This window comes from Crocodylus porosus, unplaced genomic scaffold (assembly GCF_001723895.1).
Source record: "Crocodylus porosus isolate Cpor-Errol unplaced genomic scaffold, CroPor_comp1, whole genome shotgun sequence".
NCBI lineage: Eukaryota > Metazoa > Chordata > Crocodylia > Crocodylidae > Crocodylus > Crocodylus porosus.
The window spans coordinates 57,349,821-57,374,705 of NW_017728947.1; the positions used below are offsets into that span (position 1 = coordinate 57,349,821).

General features: G+C 42.0%; 1 protein-coding gene across 1 annotated transcript in view; it reads right to left on the reverse strand.

Annotated features, from left to right (window-relative positions):
* Window positions 1–24,885, reverse strand: part of EIF2AK4 (eukaryotic translation initiation factor 2 alpha kinase 4) — a 72,474-nt gene that overhangs the window by 43,575 nt on the left and 4,014 nt on the right. The window contains exons 2-11 of the mRNA XM_019551342.1: window positions 23,761–23,876; window positions 21,195–21,297; window positions 17,987–18,160; window positions 17,062–17,142; window positions 16,410–16,558; window positions 6,709–6,824; window positions 6,128–6,285; window positions 4,416–4,951; window positions 2,351–2,460; window positions 1,546–1,703 (exon numbers count right to left, since the gene is read on the reverse strand). Coding sequence (XP_019406887.1) covers window positions 1,546–1,703; window positions 2,351–2,460; window positions 4,416–4,951; window positions 6,128–6,285; window positions 6,709–6,824; window positions 16,410–16,558; window positions 17,062–17,142; window positions 17,987–18,160; window positions 21,195–21,297; window positions 23,761–23,876 — 1,701 coding nt within the window. The remainder of the gene's footprint in view (window positions 1–1,545; window positions 1,704–2,350; window positions 2,461–4,415; window positions 4,952–6,127; window positions 6,286–6,708; window positions 6,825–16,409; window positions 16,559–17,061; window positions 17,143–17,986; window positions 18,161–21,194; window positions 21,298–23,760; window positions 23,877–24,885) is intronic.

Genomic DNA, 24,885 nt, shown 5'->3' on the forward strand with positions numbered 1-24,885 from the left:
GGTTTAAAAAAAATACAAACAAACCCAGAGAATTTGTGATTTTTAAACAGAGAAAACCAGGTTCGCTGGTCATCACGATAAAAGAGCATTTAGTCTATTCAATTCTCCATCTCTGCTGAGAACTACTGATTGGTATAAAGTAGGACTGCCAAATGATTAAAAAATTTGATTGTGATTAGTTGCATGATTAAAAAAAATATTTGCAATTAATCATGATTTTAAATCACATAGCTAAAAACTTGAAATTATGTTCAGAAAAAGTCAAAGTTACGCAAAATTATGCAGGTACTTTGTATGGTTGGGGAGTGGATGTGGGGTGGGAGGGAGATTTGTGAAGCTGTGGGGGGCTATGGGTGTGCAGTTTGGAGCCCCGGGGGGGGGGTCCTCACATGCCTTTGTAGGATGTAGGGTGCTGTGGATCAGGAGTGAGGGGCAGCAGCAGAACTGGGGAGTCTGTGACTTGGGAGTGAGGAGCAGACACACACAGAGACAGACACAAAAAGACGCACACAGACATAGCCCAGCAGGTAAATCTGTGGAGAGAAGGGGTTTGGGGAAGGGAAGGGTAGATTGAGGCCCCCATGGTGAGGGAAGGAATGAGGCAGGGGTAGGGCAGGGGCAAATGAGGTCTCAAGGCCAGGGCAGGTCCTGAGACAAAGCTGTAGCTTGTTCAGAAGCATGGCAGGGGCTGCTCCCACTTCTGCACGCACCCCCAGGGGAGGCATGGGCCCCCTGGATTTGTACGCAGGGTGGAGGCAGGCTGCCACTGTGGGCTGGGGCTCTGCACCCTGCTGTCTTTACTTCGGGAAATGCATGCTGGCTGCGCCTCGCATCCCCTGCACGCCCAGCAGCACGCGGCTCCCAGGACAATGGCAGCAGGGTGCAGAGCCCCAGCCCACAGCAGCAGTCCACCTCCACCCCACGCACATATCCAAGGGAAATATGCCTCCCCCCCAGGGGTGCATGCAGTAGTGGGAGCACCCCCCCCATACCCCTGGATGAACCACAGCTCCATCCAAAGACCTGCCCTGGCCCCGAGGACCTATTCACCCTAGCATCTGCCCCTGCCTGTACCCCACTCCTTCCTCACCATGGGGGCCTCAATCTGCTCTCCCCCTTCTCCCCTTCCTTCCCCTGTGCCCCTTCACCTTTACAGACTTGCCTGCTGGGCGCTGCTCCACCCGCCGCCAGGCTGTGTTCCTGGCCACCTGCAGGCTGTGGCTGTGTCTGTGTGCACCCCTCCCCTTCCTGTTGCAGCTACCCAGTCCACACCCAGGCTGCCCTGCGGTCCTCTGCACTGCCACCCCTGCCCCACAAGACAGCCCGGGGCAGCAGCAATGGCGGCAGAGCAGAGCCCAGGACCAAAACCATGTGTGTGATTAATACACTGAAAGTCATGTGAATAATTAATGGGTTAATCACAATTAATTGATTGCCCTAGTATAAAGATAATATCTATAATACAAGTTCCACATTTTTATTTTTATATATTTCACCAACCCTCCCCCTTAAACGCACACAAAATGGGTCTATAAGGGGAATGACCTTGATGACTGCTCCAAAAGCTCCTTTACCAAGCAGCTGCAGTTCTTCAAATTCATTGTAGTAACGTGACAATTGCCTTTGTGTTTCTGTGAAGAATGGAGCATTGGACACCTGACCACTGGGAATAACTGTCTCTACGCAATCTATTCCTGCTGAATCTGAAACCAAAAGATAACCAAAAGATCTGAAACCACAGTCAAAGTATTGAATGTAAAAAGTGATGCAGTGTTAATCAGCTGTCAGGAATAATGACACATTTTAAGGAGCCATTAGCATGACATGATAACAGAATAAAAATCAGAATGCAAAACACTTTTGCTGTGCCAAATAAAACTCAGGTATTAATCTGAACCTTAATGAAGGCTTTCAATTATGAATGAGTCATGCTGGTAGGTAAACAAAATCAATTCCAAAAAGAACACAATAGGTATGGAAATTTGAAACCAGAGGGAGAAAATGTTCAGAAAAGCCTCCCTTTGGAAGGGAAGATTAGGCTGTGATTTGCATTGTTCTTTTGCTTTTTGAGTTACAGTAAAGCCAAATACCAGGAAGAGAACAGTCTGGACACTAATTCAAGGCTCAGTGTTGAAGATGGGGTAGGGAATCAGGCAGCTCCTACCAGGAAACTACATAACTTGAAAATACTATAGACTTTACCTTTTAGACTATTTTATTCAAAAACACACATACAGTTTTTCAGTATTGTAATACATCTTGAACTAAATGCAAATATACATTTGCATTTACCTTTGTGTGATAAATTACTCACAGCCTAGGACACAGAAAGAGAAACTGAATTTCTTACCATCTGCATTTTCTTCTGCTACAGGTATTTTCATTTGGGAAGAGTATATAAAACTGTGTTGTAACAACTGCTGAGGACTCCACCTCTTCTTATCCTCCAAGCAAACGCATCTGGTAACAAACCAAACACAGACTTCTCAAAAACACATGTGAACATTGGGTCTAACTTTCCCTATATATTTTTAAATGGGAAGGGAAGCAAAGAAGCATTAACCCCATTGTGCAGAAGGGACTTGCCAGGAACCGTGTGAGATAGCTGCGTCCTGGGCACATCTCTACTTGAGGGGATTTGTTTTAAGCTAGGCAGTGCTGGCAACACTCTTGACTCTTTTGGCTGAAGATAAGCCGCTGTGCATCCAAGAATGATAAACTCATGAATCAGAAAGAAAGTCAGTAAGAGGGAGTGTGACTGTGTAACCACAGACCTGGGGGGAAGAAGGGAGGGAAGGCAATTACTGCCAAAATGAATTATGTTCTCCTTAACACAAAACTGATAAGCATTCCCAGGAGTGGGACTCAAGGGCTAGAAAGGGGAAGTACTCTTAAAAACCAGGTTTCCCAACTCTTGGGCAAATGCTTTAACCAGCAGACTACTATAAAAAGAGTGGACATTAGCCCCACTCTCTTCTTAATCCACTGTTAGTCAGTCAAAGTGGGTATGGCTGCTGTGCTGTATGCTGAGCTCAAAGCCATTAGTGTAAAGCTTACTCTGAACAGGTACACTAGCTAGGGCTAGGGACAGAAGTAAACCAGTTTAAGTATCTGAAATGGGTTTAAACCTGTAACAGAACAGACATTCCATACAAAAACTGCTTTCAAAATGGCCAAAACTGGTTTAAGATAAACCTGGCTGGATGTAGTATCAGACTTAACTGATTTAAGCCAAACAGTTTATGGGACTTCTGTCCCATATCCCCTCCTGATTCAAGTTAACACATAGCCCCCCAGCATCCCTGAATGCTCTGCAGCCCTGGGCTGTACTGTCTGCTCCACTGGAGCAGGACTGGCCCCTCCCTCAGCTATCACAAAGCTAAAGCCCCTGTTCCCACCCAGCACCCATCAGCTAGGCGGGATGGGGGGAGAGGTGGGGACCTGGACTGTCCCGTGCTGGGCCACGACATTCTCCTTCCTGCTCCCCTTGCCTCACAGGTAGGGGAACTTGGGAGGAGGTGGGGCTGAGCCCATGCTAGCCTAGCAAGCTGGGCTGTGAGGACATGAGAAGCCCTTCATGGGGGCTTCCCCCACTCCTCTCCACCCCCTGGGGCAGACCCCAGTTGGGGAAGCCAGTGTGTGCCCCCCACCCTGTGCCACTCACAGGCAGGGGCTGCAGAGGGGGTGGATGCAATCTGATCCCAGCCCAGCAAAGTGGGCTGAAGGGGAGCAAAAAGCCCCCAGCTGGGGGGGCCCGCTGCCTGGCTAGCTTGGTACATCCGCCACCTACCACCCCATGCTTCTCACAGACAGGGGCTGGGGAGAGGGCAGGGCTGAGCTGATCCCAGCCCGGCAAGCTGGGCTGCAGGGAAGCAAAAAACCATGGAGGGGCAGGGGTGTCTTTCCCCCATGCTGGGCAGACCCCAGCTGGAGGAGGCTGGTGTCTGCATTCCTCCCACCTCCTCTCGCAGGCACAGGGCAGAGCTGAGCCAATCAGAGCACTGCTAGCCAGGCTGCAGGGGGTGTAACGCCCCTCAGTGGGGACTTTTCCTGTGCCAGGGAGACCCCAGCTGGAGGATACCAGAGCTGGGTGGTGTGCTCTCCCTCCCCACCCCACTCTCAGAGGTGAAAGCTAGGGAGAGATTTTCTGCTAGCTCTCCCCTTCCTGTAGCTTACAGCAGGGGAAGGGTGGGGGTGGCGGCTTGTGCGCAGCAGTCCGTTGGGCCTGTGCTGCCACTGGGTTGGGTTTTGTAGCTTTAGGCAGCTGGCCATGAAGGTAGGTATATGTGAGCACCCCCAGGCTGACAGAAAACTATACGGATTTGTTTTCACTTTTGAACATTTTTCTTTCAGAGATAATTGCAGAAAAAAAGAAACATGGCAAAAGAAAAAGGAATAAAACAACAGGTACATACTTTTGCAGAAAATCTTGGAAGTCAGCAGGTAAGTCATTAGGAACAGTGATCGGATATTCCCTGCTAACTTGACCTTGGCTGAGAGAAAGCAATAGCAAGCCCAGATGCCAAACGTCTCCTTTTTTCCCAGATTTGTTGGGTAGAGCATCCTCGCTAAATCGAACTTTAGTTTGTTCAAAAACATCCTCTTTACAGATATCAGCAAGGCGCTTTGAAATGCTGTAGTCTGTCACCTTGATATTCCCTTCAGCATCTACCAGGATACTGGATGCGCACAGAACTTTGTGCACCACGGAATTACTGTGTAAATAGTTGAGAGCTGACAGAAGCTGGGTTGCATAACAGCGCAGCTGATCAATGGGAATAGGGGTCTCTTTGCTCAGATACGTAGAAAGGCTGGATCCACCAACATGCTCCACTAAAATGTCTACCACAATCGAATCGTCATGCTCTTTAAGGCTCATAGATATGTAACGTACTATGTTTGGGTGATATAGCTTCATCAGTGAACTGAACTCTGTTTCTGTACCCTGAAGCTGTTTAAGAGAAATACAACATACCAGGGGTTAGTCAGGAGCAGTAATGGATCTCTCCTATGTCATGGGAGCAGCATTATAAGGAGTACATTTTTAATAACGACAAGTCAACTGGTATGGATAAGAAAAGAACCAGACTTATGCTCAAGACTTCAACTCATTTTTTGAGAAATATGAGTAATTCAAACAAGAGTAGTTGTGACTTCTCATGTGCTTTTGCACTTCTTACCTCCATCATTTAAATGGAAGCAAAGTCTGCTCCCTTAAGAACAACCTCTTTAGTCTGCACTTTCAAGAAGTTCAACAAAGGTTTCAACCAACATCCAAACTTGTGGGTGCTACACATTGATAAATATTAATGCCTTTGAGATTTCTCCCATTACTAATTTTTAAACCCCTAATTAGCCAAAGGTTTTGAAAGATGCCAATATAATACTGTATTTTTAAGCAATATGACCAGCAGGATCTGAAAACTGTTCTAATGAGAACCAAAGTTAAACACCAAGGGCATCGATACATGTGCTCCAGGGTAGAAGGGAAGGCACTTTAAGTTACAGTGGCTCTGAGAGCTGCTCTAATTAAAGTGCTCATAGTGTCACATATACTCAGCTTCAAAATGGCAACAGGAGTGCTTTAACTCAAGCTCATTGAACAAACTGTAGTTAAAGTGCCCCCGTCATCATTTTGAAAAGTGGGAATGCTGAATACATGTGATGCGGAGGCTACTAAGCATGCTCCAGCAGACTTGCAGCAGACTTGATTAATCGAGTCTGCTCTGATGCGTGCTTTTTAGTATGCGTCGGAGCACAGCTCTGTCATGTATATAGGTGCCCAAAGTTTTGGAGCTGCTGACCATGTGAGTTTCCAAAATACCATTACCCTACATACTCAGGAAGGGACTGCGGAGAAAGGTGAAGGATGGAACAGCCCTAAAACTCCTTTCCTGTAGCATTTCTGCTATCTTTAGGGTCTACTGCTCATCCTGGTGTTTCAACACCCTTGCTCAGGACACCCCAGGGGCCTGGTTCTCCTTTGCCTTAGCAACTTAATTATTCAGCTGAACATTGAAAGAGGTTGGTTGATATACCCTAATTCAGTAATTGGTCTCAGATTAATAAAGCTGGATAACAACAGTTATAAAGTATATTGACAACTGGAGGAAAAGCTGTGTAATACCTGTTTTTTGCATTTATCAATCTTTTCTTTTTCTTGACTTGTAAGAAATCTTCCCATTTTTTTCTGCCATTGAAGAACCCATTCATGTACTAAGACAAAATCGCCACTCCGTATTTCCAAGGCATTGTAGACTGATTTACCAAGCTGCTCATCCCTATCTACACATAAAATAAAGGAGAAGAAAAAACATCATTTTAAGATTGGTAGTAAAGTCTTTTTCATAAGTATTTTAGGTGTCAAGTAATAAAATTATTACTTTCTCCTCCTGGAAATACCATGGATTCATACATTATTTCTATAGCTCTGAATACATTTAACTGCAAATACTCCTAAAATAGAAAAATACAAATTTACCCACAAAAAAAATCTTGCATTACTTTGCCCCACTTTTAGCAGGGGCTCTCCAAGTTCTTATTAAAGCCACTGGATCAACAGCTTTCTCCCCAGCTTTGCCCATAACATTATTCAAAAGTCCCTGCAGGCTGATTCACCTTCATTTAATGGACAACTAATTCATCCATTCTTCTTATGCAAGCACTAACATTTAAAAAATATTAAAGTTGTAATTGCTATTTACTCACCTATACATTTTCCTTTGTGGACAACAAGCTGTCCAGCACCAGCAACACTGAAATACAAAACTTCATGATTTCCAGGGGACTCTTCATTACTAGACACAGAATACTGACGTTCCCGTCTATGTAAACAAGAACATAATTTTTCTTCAATTCATAATATATTATCGGTGCATCAAAACAGGCATCAGTTTTACAACTTGCATTTGCAGAACTGTGCATTATCAGGCTTAGTCTATACTACAACATTTTTCTAGGAAACCTGCTTATATGGGTATGAAAAGATCACTTCCCCTAGCTGAAATGTATATCAGCAAAGCCTTTGGTTCAGATGTGGTTGCTTTTGTGCTTTTCCTGAATTAGCCTATGTTGGTCAGGAAGATGGTGCATCTAAACTGGTAGAAAATTCCTTCTATTAGAATACGTTGTGGCTACAAGAAGGGGCTTTACTGATAACACTTTTAATGGAAGAGACCATAGCATAGACAAGTCTCAATATTCCCACTGAAGTCAATAGGTCTGTATGAGTGTAAACTTCTGCTTGCAATAGTGGGATCTGACTTGCACTGGGTCTCTACTGTACATACACGCTAACTGAGCAAAGCATTTAAACCTATGCCCAAATACTGAATGCAGGCCTTCATGCTCCTGTCTACTGACTACAATGATTACTGTATTTCTCAAAATAAATGGATACATCTCAAATGTTTTAGCAATTTTCAAAATACTTTAAAGAAATTAACATATAAAGTTTTCCATTAAGTTCCAGAAATTATATTTTGTTTTAAGAGGAGTAACAAATGCAGAATCTAACTTAAAAGCCCACTTTTTAAAGGAATACTTAGCAGCCTAGCACCCCAAATTTAAGTCTTGTGCAAAAGGGGGAGAGATTAGGGAGCTTTTTAAAACCTAAATATTTGTAGACAGTTCTCATTTTTTTTAGGGAACATAAATGACAACTTGTTAATTCACAGTTGCCTGTAGCACTCTAAACCTAAATGCAACAGCTTTCTGCTTATACACGAAAATCAGCGTATGAAATAGTCCAGTTTAGTTTCATTGCTTGAGCTGCATGAAAATAAATAATATTAGTTAACTAATTGTTAAGAGTAAAATCATATTTTACATATATTTTCATATTAATAAACTAAAGTGTTACTGGAAGCCCAAAGAATTTCTCTCATGTATAGAATACTTAATTCAACAGTGCACTTTGAACAAGCAATCACAGCTAGCACTTATCTCAAACACATACAGCCTAGTCTTCTGTGTTTTTCAGAGCTAAAATAAATAATGATCTGTGGGTGTGTGGAATGTCACAAAGAACACTTAAGGACAAACAAGGCCGTCTCCTAAAACCAAATCACAATCTATACTGTAGTAGGTCTAGAATATACCTGGATGCAACTTGACTTCAGAATTCAGTCATCACACAACACACTCTTCAAATACAATTCAACAATGCTACAGATCTCTTAAATATATGAAAAAGTCAGCATCAAAGCTAAAAGCTCTTTTCAAAAGTCCAGTGGATCCAAAAGGGGAAAAAAACAGTTAAAAGGAGATAAGGCATTTAGGATAGTATTTTTGGAAAATGAAATCTGTACCAGTTTTACAAAAGCACAACTATGTCCATTTAATTTTCTAAATTAAGACATGCTATATACACCACAACACTATTTAAATAAAATGATTGAATTACACTGTACTTTACAATGAAAGATCTCACGGTGGAAAATATATAAAAGCTGAAGTAATCATGCAACTCCCAGTTACGCTAATCATATGACTACAGATTTCCTGGAGGCTGTATTTTAACAGAAATGTCTTCCTCCACCACCTTACACTTTCATTTATTTGTACTGCATCCTGGTTGCTTGAATGCTATAGAGACCAGCCAGAGTACATGCAGTTCTTCAATATAAACATGTCCTTCCAGGCAGTAAGAACAATTATGTCAAGCAACAATGGTTAAAGAGCAAGACTGAGCTCTTCAAGCGCTACTGTTAACTCGATAGTATTTTTCAGTTGTTTTCCATCCAATGACTTGCATGTAGCTGGAGACTCAAGTTAAAGGGTGCTGACAAATATGGATCCCACTCCATTCCAATCCCCCCAACAAAACAAAAACAACAGCACTTTACTGGAAGAGGAATTCCACCAGTTTGACCCAGGTCCCTAGCATCTGTATAGCTCTCGCAATTCAGCAAGACTTTTGGCGTTTTTATCTAATAGTTGATTCAATCAGCTATTAGATAAAAGCACCCAAAAGCCCCACTGAAGCAAATGAGCTATACAGATGCTGGATGAGCTGGATCAAATTCATATGATTCCTCTTCTGGGAATTCCTCTTCAGCAGCGGCACACCAAGCTGAAAGTAAAGTGCTGGGTTTTTTTTCCCCCCATGCCTGTAAGCACCCAAAATGATCAAAAGCACTTAAAGTGGCTAAATCATTCTCGAAAATAAGATTCTGAGTTGTGAGCAGCACCATAATACAGGTCTTGACTGGAAAATTTGCTCACATCTGCACTGGGAATGTCAAAGTCTGCATCCGGCATACTGTGCCACCAGCAAATCCATATACCTACATTTCAACACAAAATTTAAGGACTACAAGAAGCTGCAGTTCTTATATTATTATTTAATTTCCCAGGGCTGAATATGCAAGAGATAGTCTGAGGAATTCTATTTCGTCTTACATTGCCCATGTCACTGAGTCAAACAGGATGGAAATCCCTACTAGATGTCATAAGATATTTAAAAAAACCCAAAAAAACTCCAAACCAGACAGACAATTACTATTTTTCCCCATTTGTGATTATCCTTAAAGACTGTCACAAACAAGGAAAGATAATGCACATTGTTTATCCTTTCACTTCATTTCTAAGGCAGACCTTTTGACAACTGCTCCCCAAAACATTTGAAAAAAAATCAGAGTAGTTGAATAGAAAAATATTGGTGTCCAGTTTTAAATAGGCTAAGCATTTAGGTTTAGAACATAAGCACTGCATAAGTGTTCACCCTCTTTAGATCTGCCTAGATCAGGGGATGTCAAACGGGAATATGTGTACGCCTTGGGTACTTTGAAAGGTCGCAGGGGGTACACGACAGCAGGTGGGGACAGAGCCCTGCCACCTGCACCACTGCCTCAGAGGAGCAGGGCTGCGGTGGGCCACTTGCAACCCCCCCCACCCCCCCAGATGTACACTTATTAAAAAGGGGGCCATCAGGGGTACACTTATTTTAAGAGGCTGAAAACCGCTAGCCTAGATTATAGCCTATAAATCTCTTTATAAAGATATACAATCCTCCCTACCTTCCTTTTTCAAATGTAGCTTGTAGCCACTTTTAGAAAGTGGAAAACTTACAAGAACCGGTTAAGTTTGTGGCTGACACTTCAGATAAATGTACAAACTACTACTATGTCTATTTACAAATTCCTCCGACAAGATACAGACAAAATCTGCTCAAGCAGATGAACAGTTTTTTCAACTGTTTAAGAATTATCTAACCAATTACCAAAACAGACTTTTCCTAGAAGGCATATCAGTAACTGTCCATCACCGCCCTATACCTGCTCAAGCTGATTTAATACTGTTCACTGCATGTAAGTTGACCCTTAACCACTCTGTATGCATCACATGCAGAATGTTTATTATCAAAGACTATTATTAAAGTTAAAAAAAAAAAAACAACACTCTGAGGTTAGGGAATGCCAGAATTAAGGATGGCTGTGCTAACCACATACCATCTTTCCCCATTGGGATCAGTGAAACAGAGGTCCTAAGTCCCAAGTTAGCTACTGGATTACAAAGAGATGAGATGCTTTGGAAAGGAATCTGATTTGCATGGTGAAAGAGACTTGTCTAAAGAACCCCTACCTCATTTGTTTCTGACATTGGTAGGAGGCTGGAGATTATAGGACGAGAAATGATTGTGCCCCTGGGAGAACTGAATTCTCTGTCTCCCTCTAACAATGTCACCACTTAAAACTTTTTGCAAGTGGTCACAAATTGTGCACTCTTCATTTTCCAGGTGTCCAACCTGAGACTTTCTGGGCTCTGATTTGGAGAAGTCCTAAGCCCTAACAGCCCACAACCATTTTCTGTGGTGGTTGTGTCTTGAACGTAAAAAGTGCCAAAGTCTGCTAAATATCTAAATAAATTAACAAATCAGGTCCTATTCATCTCTAATTGAAAACACCCAAAATTAGTGGCTTTTTAAAATTTTAATTTCTGTGCCTCAGTGTCCCCCACCTGAAAAGTATAGATGTTGTCAATTCATCATCTCTCAGAAAGATCAATGTTTCCGAATTACTCAGGTCCCTGGCACATGTTCATTTAACGGTGAGGTGGTTTTTATTCCCTGATCCCAACAATAGCATCTCTGCCATACATGTGGCATGGCAAGAGGTGAAATTTTGGGATTGGAGATCAGATCCCAGCTGTGCCGTTACTATTTGTCAGGGGTAATCTTGGGCTCCCCCTGCACCAACAAGTAGAAAGTCAGGTGCCTAGTGAATGGGTGCAATCCTAGGACTGAGAGTGATTATTGATCCCAGCCCTGGGATCACACCAAAGTGCTAAACTTGATTCAGTGATATCCCAGGGCTGGGACTGACAATTAGTTAACCCTGCTCCATGTTCAACAAGACACAAATTTATTACACATATTTTATAGAACAATTTTGTGGCTTATTTCCCATTTTATCAGGCCATTAATTGCATGAACATGTAGCTGAGTTAGTATTCAAGATGCGATTATCTGGTTAATTGTGTCTAAGAAGGCCTCAGTTCCAACAGACATGGGAGCCTTTATGTGTTTCCACACTAATACAGAAATTTGTGTTTTTTACTTTAAAAGAAGAGATCACGTGAGTATAAACCAAATCCTCTGGAAGACTGTTCATTTATCACACAATTGATGTATCAACTGCACAATAAATTAACACATCACATGATCACCCAACTTATCATGCAATAAAAATGACAAACCAGCCACAAAGATGTTCCACATTTAATTGGAAGTTCCACATGTGGTTGCTGTGATCTGGGAAAAATTCCTCAGATCACATCATGCATCTGCCAGAGCATGTGTGCCAAGATGTGCCAGGAAGCTGGAGAATGGGGACCTCCATGAGACACATGTACATTAAAGCATGATGCAAACCAGCCACTAAATATAGAACATCTTTGTTTAATTTAAATGCGTGGCACGGAGTGCCCCAATATACATGCAGCTAGCTGAATGCCCTGGCAGATACAGAATAGGCTCTATGGATTAAATTACCATTTACCAGGGAACAACAATTAAATGCAATTTTAGATCATACATTTCCTGTAAAGGCATAATGAAGGCAGAGCTGACCAATCGCTATAATAATATTTAAAGCAATTTGAAGAAAGAGCAGTAACAGGAGCTAAGTACTACTAGTAAGCTCAAATCCACAATTTTTTCAGAGATTGCAAAACCACCAGCAGTGGTTGCACACATTTAATATTCCTAAAAAAATATACATATAAAAATTAGATGCAATCTTTATTTTAAAAATATAACCATGGAAATAAAAGCTACAGAAATGAAACCTAGATTTTTGCAAAGATTAAGAATCACAGCTTTTAAACTGGATACCTGAAATATTCATTAATTTCTAATTCTAATGGATAAAAATATTTGTCCCAGATGGAATAGTATGGCAAATACTAATTAACATGAGAGACATCTGAATATTTCAATAAGACCTACAAATCTTCTTACATATTTCCAGGAGTTTTAACTGAATTGGTCAGGTTCTATTAACCAAATGAAAGGTTCCCCATGCACACTTGACATTCTTATTGTGAAGATGACCTTCAAAAAAATTCAGCTGCCAAGCTGTCACTTAATTCTGCAACATGAAACTAACAGTGGTATTAACAGAGATTTCAACTCTCTCCACCTTTTTGTCTATGTCCAACATTGTTAACAGCAGCTATGAGAGGCATCTTTATTTATTTCATGCAAACATATAAAATGTAAATCATGTTGTGCCAAGTCTTATAAAAAGAACTAATTTTAAAGAGAGATGTATTAATTAAAGCATATTATTAAATGAGAAAATGCAAGGTATTAAGGAAATTTGTCTTTTATATTTGGCCACTATGCAATGGTCTTAGAATAGTGAAACCTTATTAGGGAAAAGATATAAAAAAAAAGCATTGTAATATAAACATTTCATGGAAATACCAGTCGAATATGAATAATGAGGGACAATGGAGGAAGGACAACACAACTATCACAGAAGCACACAAAGGAGGCCTAAGAAATTTTTCAAAGATATCTGCACCCATTATAAAATATTTGTGAAAAAAAATGTTTTAAAAAATACATTAACACTGGAACAGGTTACCCAGAGAAGAGGTGGAATCTCTGTCCTTGGAATTTTTTAAGACCCAGCTAGACAAAGCCTTGGCTGGGAGGATATAGTTGGGATGGTCCTGCTTTGAGCAGGGGGTTGGACTAGATGACCTCCTGAGGTCCCTTCCAACACTAATTTTCTATGATTCTATGAAGGAGGGAAAAAAACAAGACAGAAAAATGCAACCAATAACAAGAGAGTAAGAGGAAAGAACAGAGAAGCAAGGTGCTTTTCAACCAAGAAGAAATGCAGTGCAATCTGTATCAGCAACATACACATGGGGCACAGACAGAAGTGACAAATTTTGCCTGATCTGACCCCAGAAAGTGGTCTACAGTCATGAGCAAACAGAAATACACAGCTGCAGACTACTTTAAAAGGGCCCAATTCTGTAAAAATCTGAACTCACATTGCATGAGGAGTCAGATGAACATGCAACAAAATAGAGTGCATTCTATAACTTGCATCTCCAGAGCTCCCAGGCTGTTGTTATTTTCAAAACAGGAAGGGGGAAAGGGATGGAGGGAGTTTGGATGGATTGGAGCCCCCAGGAGGGGAGGGTGGGAGGAGAGGGGAAGGGCTCTAAACCACCCGCCCCACTCTCCAGCGCTGAATGGGGAACCCCAAAAAAGATTTTCCTCTGCTCCCTTCCCCCCTCCCATTCTGAAAACAGCGTCCGGGCTGGGAGGGAGAGTGGTGCTGCAGCAGACAGGGCTGCAGGCTGGCAGCAAACAGCTGGAATCCCCAACTCCCAGACCTACCAGTGAACTTCTGGTATGTCTGAGATCGCTGCAACTCATAGTGCTTCCTGCAAAGTGCTATTAGTAGAAACAGGGAGCTGCTCTTCTGTCTGAGCTCATGAAGGGGTGGGCAGCAACAGGAAGCAAAGTTTTACAGAGCTGGTAAGTTTAGTGTGTCTTGCTGGCTTTACAGTTTTTGAATGTCAACCTTCCTGTCCTGCTCCTGTATTTTGAAATGGCACTAACCTTCACATTGTTCACAATAAAGACTATAGGTGCAGTTCTTCATGTGACAGGCAATAGCTCCCTGAATCTTCCTCTTACGCCCTGGAAGGTGGTACATGAACTATGGTCTACCTTTACTTCAATGCATCAGTTATTCCCACCCAAACAGGAAAGCAGTGTGGGGGAAGGGGGAGGCAGGTACTCCAGGGAGCAGCCAGGCTGCCTGTGCTGAGGGGGAGTGAGCCTACATTCATGTCTAAGGAAGGAGAGGATCTGGGCTGCACATATGGATTGGGGTGGGGGGGATGGGGTCACATGGTGCCCCAGTTGTCCAGAACTTGGACAGCCCTGGTCTAAATGATACAAGGTCTCTTACATGGATACTAGAGAGGCCAGAGTGAGAAGAACAGGACTTCTTCCTGTTCTGCCTCAGAGGAACTAACACAAACTAATTGGTCGGGTTATTCTGTAGAGACAAAATTTGGAATTTCAGCAGCTCACACTCCACTGTTTCAGATTGTCCATCTGGTTTTAGCAGCCATCAATCCTCTGGATCATGGAGTATATGCAAGAGATCTATTGGAGCATCACATCAAGACCTTCAATGCATATGCCTGGGCAAGGGCATGAAAGAGCGGAGGCTGCCTTGGACCTATCAACCCCCACTTTAGACCATCAAGACAGAGTCGAAAGGCCAGACTGAATACAGATGTTCGGGGTCTCAATGGTTGTAGCTTCTGCCGACTGCCTAACAAGCAGTCAGAAAAGGCAAGTTTCTGTCAAGGTGATGACCCTTAGCCTTTCTCCAACCAAGGAGTACTATAAGGCGGAAGTAAGGTTCTGAGGTGTCCTATAATTGTCTTACTCTGGAGGTTGCAACATTGTGGTATTTTACAGGACCTATCCCACCATGAGTAGTCCCACCATATTGCCAACAAGCCCTCCAACTGGATTTAGTTTATAGTCATACCTAGGACTGAGATTGCCTATCAGTTCTAACAGAAATTCCATTAATCTCCTGTCACTCACATTAGACACCTAGCTGGTATCAAAGGGTTTTCTTTTAAGGTCTGGTAACCAAAGGAGTCTTTCTAGGGTTAAGCCTTGGTTTACACTTTGGAGTTTTGCTGATATAGCTGTACCACTTGGGAGTCTGAAGAAAATACACACCTAAATGACACAGCTCTGTAGCTGCTCTTATACCAGCAAAACGTCCTTTTGCATGAAATAAAGATTGACATGATGCTGTTTGGGGAACTGGCAGAAGCTGCAGCCCCTTTAGGGGAATTTGCAGATGTTTCTTTACTAGCAAGTCTGCTAATGGGAAACCAAGTTCTACACTTGCTATGCTGTTCTAAGCCTCCTACATCAATGACATTGAGCCCTGATCAGCTTAGGAACCAAAGTGAGTTGTTTGTTTTAACCAAAAAAAACCATAACAACACACTCCTGAATTAAAATACTTAAGCGGTAAACCTCTTCTAATGCTTATTAAGTATTTTATCTACATCTTTTTTTAAGCAACTTTATTGCATTTTTTGTACTTGGGGGAAAGATGAAACCAATGCACTCAGTAAAACAAAAGAAAAAACCATGATAACATTTTCTGCAAAAAGCTGTAGGTCAGAACCCAGTCCTGAACTCCTGACCTGGTGTTCAGCTTGATCCTCCACCAGGTCACAGCTCTTGGAAGAAGGAAGAATGGCACAGAAGTCCCAACAGGGAAAAACCTCCCATTCGTGGCCCCTTACTTACCTGCGGCTCCTGGCCCTGGGTTGGATTCTCCCACCTATATAAGGCTTCCTGTTTCCTGGGGAAGCTGTCCAGACAAGGCTCCTGCTGCCCTTAGACTGTTCTGTTTCCCTGCCTTTTTGCTCTGCTTCTATATCTGACCATCCATTGCTGACCAAGCTTGGCCTTTGACCTCTGCTTACATCTCAGGTCTTGGATTGGCTGGAACTTGACTCTCATAGGTATCTGACCCAGCTTGCTCCCTGACCTTGCTCTGCCTAGTGTGTTAGGCCCAGCTAAGGCTCTGATCCTCTGGCTTTGACACCTCCTACCCCTCAGACTTTTGGCTAATAATCTGAGTAAACCATTAGACCACCTATGCCTTGGTGTATGACAATAAGCAATATGTGGAAGAGCCACTTCTGGCTTAGGAGTGCCACAGTAGGAGTCTCCTACTTGCAACTACCATGTGACTTTCTGAAATCCTCTCTACTAAAAAAAATAAAAAAGCTCATGAACTACTGCAAAATACAGCCTTTGACATTTCATCTAACTTCTAACATTCTAAGTAAAAAAAAACCTTCTACATTATTCAAAACAAATTAATACCTACTTTGAACGCCCGACGGAATGTGCACGATGTTTATTGTTCCCTCCATGTTCCAGAGGGCCACCATTTAGATTGGAACCATATTTGAGCCCTCCAGTGTCTTTTCCAAAAGGATTTTCCTGGCTGGTCAAAGCAGCAATTTCCAAACGTTCCTGAGAATTAAGAAAAAAGAAAGGGATTGCCTTTTTCTTTAAGATGCATGGATCAACTTCACTATTACCATGCAAAGACGCTTAGATAACTAGGATCCCAAGGTAAATTCATTCATGATGTTGGGGAAGTAGTATTGAAAATCAAAAAGAAATGTCTTTCAATTACCTATTGGCAATAACACAAGGATACTTAATACTAAATAAAATGTATAATTTTTGTATAATCTTCCATTTCAGTCTTTCTGATTATTTGCAAGTGAAAATCTCAGTCAACTGAAAAGATACTGATAAATAAAATGTATCTTAGTTTATTATATAGCAAATTTATTTAAGAAATTGCATTTAGCAAAACACAAAACATTTCTTAAAACATATCAACATCCATCAGAAGCATGTGACAGGGAAAAATGAGAAAGCATTTGACCTAATTTAATCATTTGATTTTCCCTATTGCTATAAAACATGTGTTCAAGTGCTTACAACCAGTGTTATTACACAATTACCTGTTTTGCCATTTCCTTCTTTTTTTTCTCTTCTCTTTTCTCCTCCTCCCTTCTCTGAATCTCATCAAGAATTTCACGTTGCTGAAATACATTTTACTGTTATCAGAAAATTAAAAACAAACACAAAGCAACTTATGATCCTATCCCTGAGAGGATCTGATGACCCCAGGGGCACAAAATACTGAAGTCAAATCAATCTCTCTTAGCTACACCAATAAAATGTTATGCCAAAGAAAAAAGGAATAGGTAAAGGAAAATTACTTTCAACAACCCAGAACTCTCAAGTTAAAAAGGAAGTTTTTAGGGCCCATATACACATGGAAAAGATACTGAGAAATAACCTGACTTGAAGATTTAAAATGCAGTAGCCATTCTGCCCTAACTTTTAATGTGGATACTTTTACCCTACAATGAACATTGTGTGGACTAACATAAGCCATACATTTGGTACAAAACAACTATTTGACAGAGATTTATTATATTCCAAAACAGAGGCCAAGATACTGTAATTTTCTGACATTATAAAAGGTGTTAAACACTGGGGGTTAAAACACTAACCTCCCTCTAAAGCTGTAGACAAAATGTTCTTTGTATGTTCATGGTGGGGGAAGAGAGAGAGAGGAGGCGTGAGAGAGGGAAGGGAAGCAGATTCCAGATTCTATCCATTAACTGTTTATAATGGATCAATAGTATATTTATGATCTTGTTTCAGATGCCATATTTTGCTGATGGTGATAAGGCACATCAGTAAATAAGCCACGGTTTTAAGGAACCTATTGGTTTGATGGACTGATTATCTATTTCTGTTGAGCAATCATTTATTAAAAAAATGTATCGACCACTTAAGATTTCTGTTAAGTTCCCTTCTTGAAGTGACACTGTTTATCTAAAATGATAGTGAGACCACCCCCACTTTAATTCTTACTTCCTGTTCCTCTCTTCTTTTAACTTCTTGTATCTGACGCTCTTCTTCTTGGGCCAGTCTCTCTTGTTCTTTTTGTTGATTTTTTAGCATTTCTTCATGAAAAGATTTAGAAGGTGGCTTATTGTACTCACTGAGAAATGACTGTACATGGTCTGCAAGCTCAAATATCATTACCTAAACAAAAGTACACATAAATGAAACCCAGTTTCAAAATAGTGTAAAAGTACAGCAACATAATGTAGTAATGAGGCACCCAATTTAGAAAAGCATTTAAGTCAGTAGACTCCTATTCCATAACTAAGCATTGTCATCAAGAGAAGGGACATGCTTTTCCTGACACAGCTATTTGACAGAATTGTAATTAGTAACCGTGACTGGATAATCACTAACCACAGCAACAAAGACAGTTTTCTCTATATAATTTTCACTGATATCAGTTCCAGTATGAAATACTCCTGATTAAGACAAATAACTTCCCAATCATAATGATTTCATTTTTACTGAAATAGTCAAAAAAATTATTACAAAAACCACACGCTCTCCATGTACTGCTGAGAATAAATTGTTTATTTAATTGCTGATATTATATTGTGATTTTCCCCTGCAAGTCAGACCCATCATTGCAGCTGCAGAACCACCCTGGTGGTAACCAGCTCTCGATCTCAAATAACTTGGCAGACTGAGGAAATATGACAGCATGACAGCTCAGTTCAAAGTTTTAGGCAGATCAGCAATGAAAAGCCACACTGTCAAAGCCACCAGGCCACAATTCTCCTCTCATACTAAAACTGTTTTCTATGATAAAATAGCACGAATCACACCAACAGTTCAAACTCGTAAATATATTAAACAGAACAGATAACACGGACAGTGACTGTTACTACAAGCTCCTAAATTATATCTCATCTGTCATCTGAAAAGACTGCCTCAGGACACTCAGAGAATAGACCAGTTCCTGAACCCATTCAGTTGTTAGCCTCTCTATTAAAGACCATCATAAAAGGTACCAATTCAGTTGACTATTATTACATGATAGACATAACAGAATCATTTAGGATAGCTATTCCTCCACCATCCAGTAGGATATGGACTGAGCCCATGACTCAAGTTTACTGCTAGTCCTGACACACAGTAATAGTTTTCAGTCACTGCCAGCTTGGTTGGATGATCCACCGTATCAATCAAGTAATGCCTGTTTTTTAATTTCAACAATCCCGAACATGAAAAAGGCAACTATTTTTCCAAAATTAGTGCTACACCATGTAAAAGGTTTCCCTTCCTCACCTGAGCAACTTACTGATAGGCCCAGATAGGTCTAGGTTTGTAGTTACAAGAAGGTATGCGATAACAGCATACTGCACACACTGCCTCAAGCAGAAAGAGATTTACAAGCATCTTAAATAATTAATCCCTTGCTTGCACGTAACAAAGCCAGAGGGCAACATGGGAACAGAAGGCATACCGCACTGTGCATGCATCTTTTTATTCCATGCACAAAACACCTTTTCTAGGGTACCACTCTGAACTAAGAACATGTGCCCAGATACACAAAAGCAAATGAAAAAGACATTTCTAAATGCTTTAAAGCAGAGGTTCCCAACCTCCAGGCCGCGGCCTGGTACTGGGCTCTGAAGGGTTGGCTGCCTGTCCACAGGAGGGTGGGCTGTCGGACCGGAAGTCCAGAAGCGACCAGCATCCTGCAGACCGGCAGCCAACCCTTACTTAGTATAAAAAAGGGTTGGCTGCTAGTCTGCAGTATGCTGGTCACTTCTGGACTACACTATGCTGGTTTGCGGTCACTTCCAGCCCATGTTTTGCTAATCCATGGTCTAAAAAGTTTGGGAACCACTGCTCTAAAAGTATAACCTTCTTTCTATAGTATGACACAGGGTGCTCAATCTCAAGCCCTCAGGCCAAATGAGGCCCATAGAGGCATAACATCCAGTCCGCAGGGCTCTCCCAGATTGGAAACTTGGCAATGGGGAGCAGTGGAAGCTCCACATGGCCAGCTCTAGTCTTGCCCTGGGTCATTGCCCACGTATCCAGACACTGGCCATATCTGGACTGGGGCAAGGATGCGCTCTTCTTCCTCACCCTAACCTCCCACCCCTTGCTAGTCTGGATTGGAGCCACCCCAACCCATCTCCAATCTGCACATCCAGATTGGGGTGCCCAGGCCTAATGTGATTTGCTCCACCCTGTGCATCTGGACAGGGACTGGGCTGCTTCCTCCTCCACCATGTGTGTCCAGATTGGGATATACCGAGGTTGAGCTGCACAACACCCTCCACAGCTAGATTGTGCTTATCAAATGGATGCAGACCAGGTCAGAAGTTTGGGTACCACTGGTATAACATGCTTTTAATAGGACTAGGTATGGAAACCCCCTAAACTTCTCATAGCATGGACTACATTTAATAAAGAACCCTTTCCAAGTCCACCATCTTGTTCTTTAGTGAAAATAATTCTTCTCCAATTAATGTTTTTAGAACATATTCCTGTAGCAAGGAAAGCAATTGCACACAGAAACAGAGTAGCATTAGAAAAATATTTAAAGATTCAGTTTGTTTCAAGATAAAGTAACAACTAGAAACAAGGATGAGTATCAACATGATGTGACCAAGTAATTCTCCATGAATCATCAGCAAATGCACCACAACTAGAGAACCCTCACCTAACTTCAGATATTAGGTCTCACTATCTTTAGCACATTTTTACAAAAACGTCAGGAGTCCAATAGTAAACTGTTAGTTCCCAGAGGAACTGAAAATGTTTTAAGGAATCTTTTTAAAGAAGCTGTCAGAGAATTATCAGATGTAATAGAACAGAAATATACTGTATAATTAGAAAACAAGCCAAGCAAATATGGCCAGACCGAAGTGCCAAGGCAATTGACATAGAGGTCTAGGAGGATATTTTTGCTCTCAATTTCCTGTTTTAATATACTGAAGGAACTCACACTTTTAGTTTTTCTCCATTTCAAAAGGTAAAAGAAAGAAAATTAAACACACGTGTTTATCTGTAGGAAATTTCTATGCAGGTAAACGTGTATAAAAATGAGCTGTAAAATACAGTTTACAAAGTGAGGTATAACCACTTCCTAATTTTGATATATTTGTAGTTCCATATTTTGACAATAGTTAACTTTGCAACATTTTCAAAACATTTTAGGAGTAAATGAGGCTTTTCACAAAAAAAAATCTCTTACCTCTCCACAGCACTGTTTTGCCAATTCCTCCAATTGTTTTTTTAGTAAATTAATGTTTTCATTTGACAAGCCTTTTGCATTTTTTAGCTCTATTTCAGGAACACTGGGAGAAGGAAATTAGAAGAAATGCATACATCAAGAATCAGACGCATATCAGAGAACATGTAGACTACAAAACAGGTTAATAAAAGGTTTTCTTGGCAGTGAGCCAACAATCACTATTCAATACCCAAACAAGGTATTTATTGTCCACAAGACTACTCAATAAGACTACTTTATACACAACAGTCCAGTTTCCTAGCTCAGAAGAGACTAAACAGTTACAACTAGCAGAACTGTCCAGATATTCCTCCTGGCTGTGCTAAGTAGACCTCTTACCAATAACTTCTTTTTTTAAAAGACGATACAGGTTTCCTTCACCAACCACTGGGGTTAGGTTCCTGAAAGTTCCTGTGGCTGGCAAAACTGTGGTTGGCAAGACAAAAGGCTTATCGGAAAAGTGGCAGGTGGTGGGCTGATGCACAGCCACTGAAAACCATGGTTACTCAAAACTGTATACTGTGGTAGCCAAAACAGCATCTAGGATATTAAGCGTGGATACTCAAAATTGTGGTCGGCAAGGGAAACCTGTACTGAAAATGTGACACATATTGCTGATTTGAGATATGGATGTTTTAGATGTAGATTCCCTTATCCAATATGCAGGCAATATAAAATTAGTCTGAGCCATACACTGCATTAAAATATATTAAGGTAAATAGCAGCATGATCTTTTAAAAGTTTAAGCTTCTTTAGGCATAAGAAAAAAATCTGCAATTATGCTAGCTTAAATAATACAAACATTAAGGGTTGCCAGGCCTTTTGTTTCAGGACATAATCAAATCCAAATCATCATTTGGTTAGGCATGTTTCCCTTTCCTATTCAGCAAACTGGTGCTCAAAAACAAATGGATGTACTGAAGTGGAGTCACTTTTGCGTTGGAGCATCTAGCGGTGGACAACATCACAGGCAGATGTGCTGTATTATCCACTGGCATATTCGACCAGAGTAAACCTTATCCAGAAAATTATGGAAGTATTATCAAAGCCAAACCCTAGACAAGGACATCACCTGCAATCTACAGTTTCAGAGAAAAATACCCATCAGTGAACCAGAAGGCTTATTCAGCACTGTACAGAACAGCAGTTTTAAATAGGGCAAGTGCATCACTTTAAAGATAATTATTTTGCCTCTTATTCAGTGAAGTCATATATTAGCTTCAAGTCCTCAAGTAGATTCACTAATTTCTATAGGACACACAGCTCAAGCTGCACATGTAGTTATGTACCTTGTTGAACTGGAGCTTAAAATGCTAACTGACATTATCAGCTGTGTCACATGAGGAACATTGAGGGATGATGCGTTTTCAAGTGCACGATTCAGAAGGATTACTCATTGCCAGATGGATCACTCAAGAAGTCCCCCACTTCTATACCCCACGTCTAACAAACAGACATGTTCAAGGCAAGAATAAAAGCAATAAACAAGATAAAATTAGAGGTGCACCAATACATCAGTCCCATATTGGATTGGCACCAATACAGGGATAATTGACAGTACTGGAAATTGGTTATTTTTGCCTGATGTGGCTGATAAATGCCCTGTGCACATGCACAGAAGCAGCATGCATGGGGCCAGGAGCACAGCCTGGCAGTCTGGAGAGCAACATCTGGCTGTTAAATCTGTTCTGGGGAAATGGGGGTGGGGAGAGGAGCATGGGGGGCAGATTGCAGCCCCCACAGTGAGGGAGAGACTGGGGCAGGGGCAGGGGCAGGTGCTGTACAGCCAGAGCAGGGCAGGGTGTGGGGCTCACCTGGGGGTGCAGCTCCCATTGCTGCATAGACCTGGGGAGGGCATGGGGGGGTACCCCCAGATCTGCACGTGGGGTGGGGCTGGATGTTACCAGGGGTGGTGCCAGACTCTTCCTGGTGTGGGGGTTGCGCTGGAGCTGTGCTTAGGGCAGGTGGCAGTGGTGCTGGAAGGGAGCTATGGGGGGGGAGGGGCCATGGCAAGTTTTGGGGTGACTGCAGCCCTACTTGTAGCCTCCTCCAAGCACTGCCACTGCTCGCCTCAAGCAGAGCCTGGCCCAGCACCCCAGCCCCAGCCCGCGGCAGCAGCCCACCCTCACCCCATGCAGATCTGGGGGCACATGCTCCCCATGCCCTCCCAGGAAGCACGCAGCAGCAGAAATGCCGCCCCCCCGCCAATACCCCCGCTCATGGCTCTGTTGCACACCCCACCCCACCCTGGCTGAGTAGCATCTGCCCCAGCCCCACTCCCTCCTTCATTGCGGGGGCCTCAATATGTCCCCCCAACCCCTTCCTCCACACCAGACTTAGCAGCCCCAAGCTGGTCTCCAAGCTGCCCAGCTGCATATCGGAATTGGATCGGCATCAGCTGATAAATATCGGCCATCAGTATCGGCCCAAAAAATCTCTATTGTTGCCCCCCTAGATAATATACATTTGAATTTTAATTTTATCAAGGAGAAAATAAAGAAAAGCATATACTTTGTTGTTTACTCACATATCAGGATATGTCTGTGGGCATTTGACACACAAATCAACTTTGACATAGCTTTCTTTATTACCAGTCAATCCTCGAGGATACAGAACTAAACTAATCTCAGGAGGCTCTTTTACCTACAATATAAAAAAAAGGCTTTTAATTAAAACATAAATCATTTGAAAGAAGTCCTTGGCCTGTGTAATCCAGAGGTGCTCATTAAAAAAATTAAAGCTATAAAGCTGTTTTTGTTTGATGAGTAAAAAAATTATAGTAATCCCAGTGATGCTGTTATGTTAAACATACTGCTGCAGAGTCTGAAAATATGCACAGTTCATCCAACACATATGGGAAACTTCATAGAGTGGGCCAGGACAGGTTACTAATATTTGGAAAGAGTGGTACAGTAACCTCATAAATCTGGGTTTTAAAAATTTGGAATTCTCAGAAAGCCAGCACTTCAGAAGCTGGTCCCAGAGCTATGGATGCATGTGGAGCAGCGGCGCAGACTGGTGGATGTGGCAGCAGTCGCTCTGTGCAAGCTTCCCTCTCCATGTCCAGCTGGTCAGGCAGTAACTGGCCACTGCTACCCCGCCCTTCACCCCAGCTCCATGCACTTTCCTTACAGTCCCAAGCATGCCAGAGTTAAGAGGTTATACTGTATCCTAATATGAGTTGAAGTTGAATAAGAAGGAGTTCTGCATTCAGTAAGTTCAAATAAAGGTTAACACATTCTATTGCTTTTTAATGGACAAAGATGACCACCCAGTATTTTTCTTTTAATGGGAAGAATTTAGGGTTATTTTTGAAATGTCATGAGTGTCATATTTACCCAAATCCAAAAGGACTCTGAATTTAAAGATTGACCCCCCCCCCAATAATTAGATTATACACAGAAAATATGTAAATGTTATAATTTTCTAGGTCTAAAATCGATTTTGGGAGAGTTGTCTTAAATTTCTCCTCACCCTGTACCCTGGCTGCAGCCAGGGACTCTAATGGCCTGACTCCTGCCCCTCTTACCACTTGCTCCCTAGCTGCCTACCCCTGTGATGCCTGTGCCTGCAGGCCCCAGCAGGAGTGCCTGTACTCCCCATGCCTGCCCCTCTGTTGCCTGCCCCACAACTTGCAGCTCTCCCACCTGTC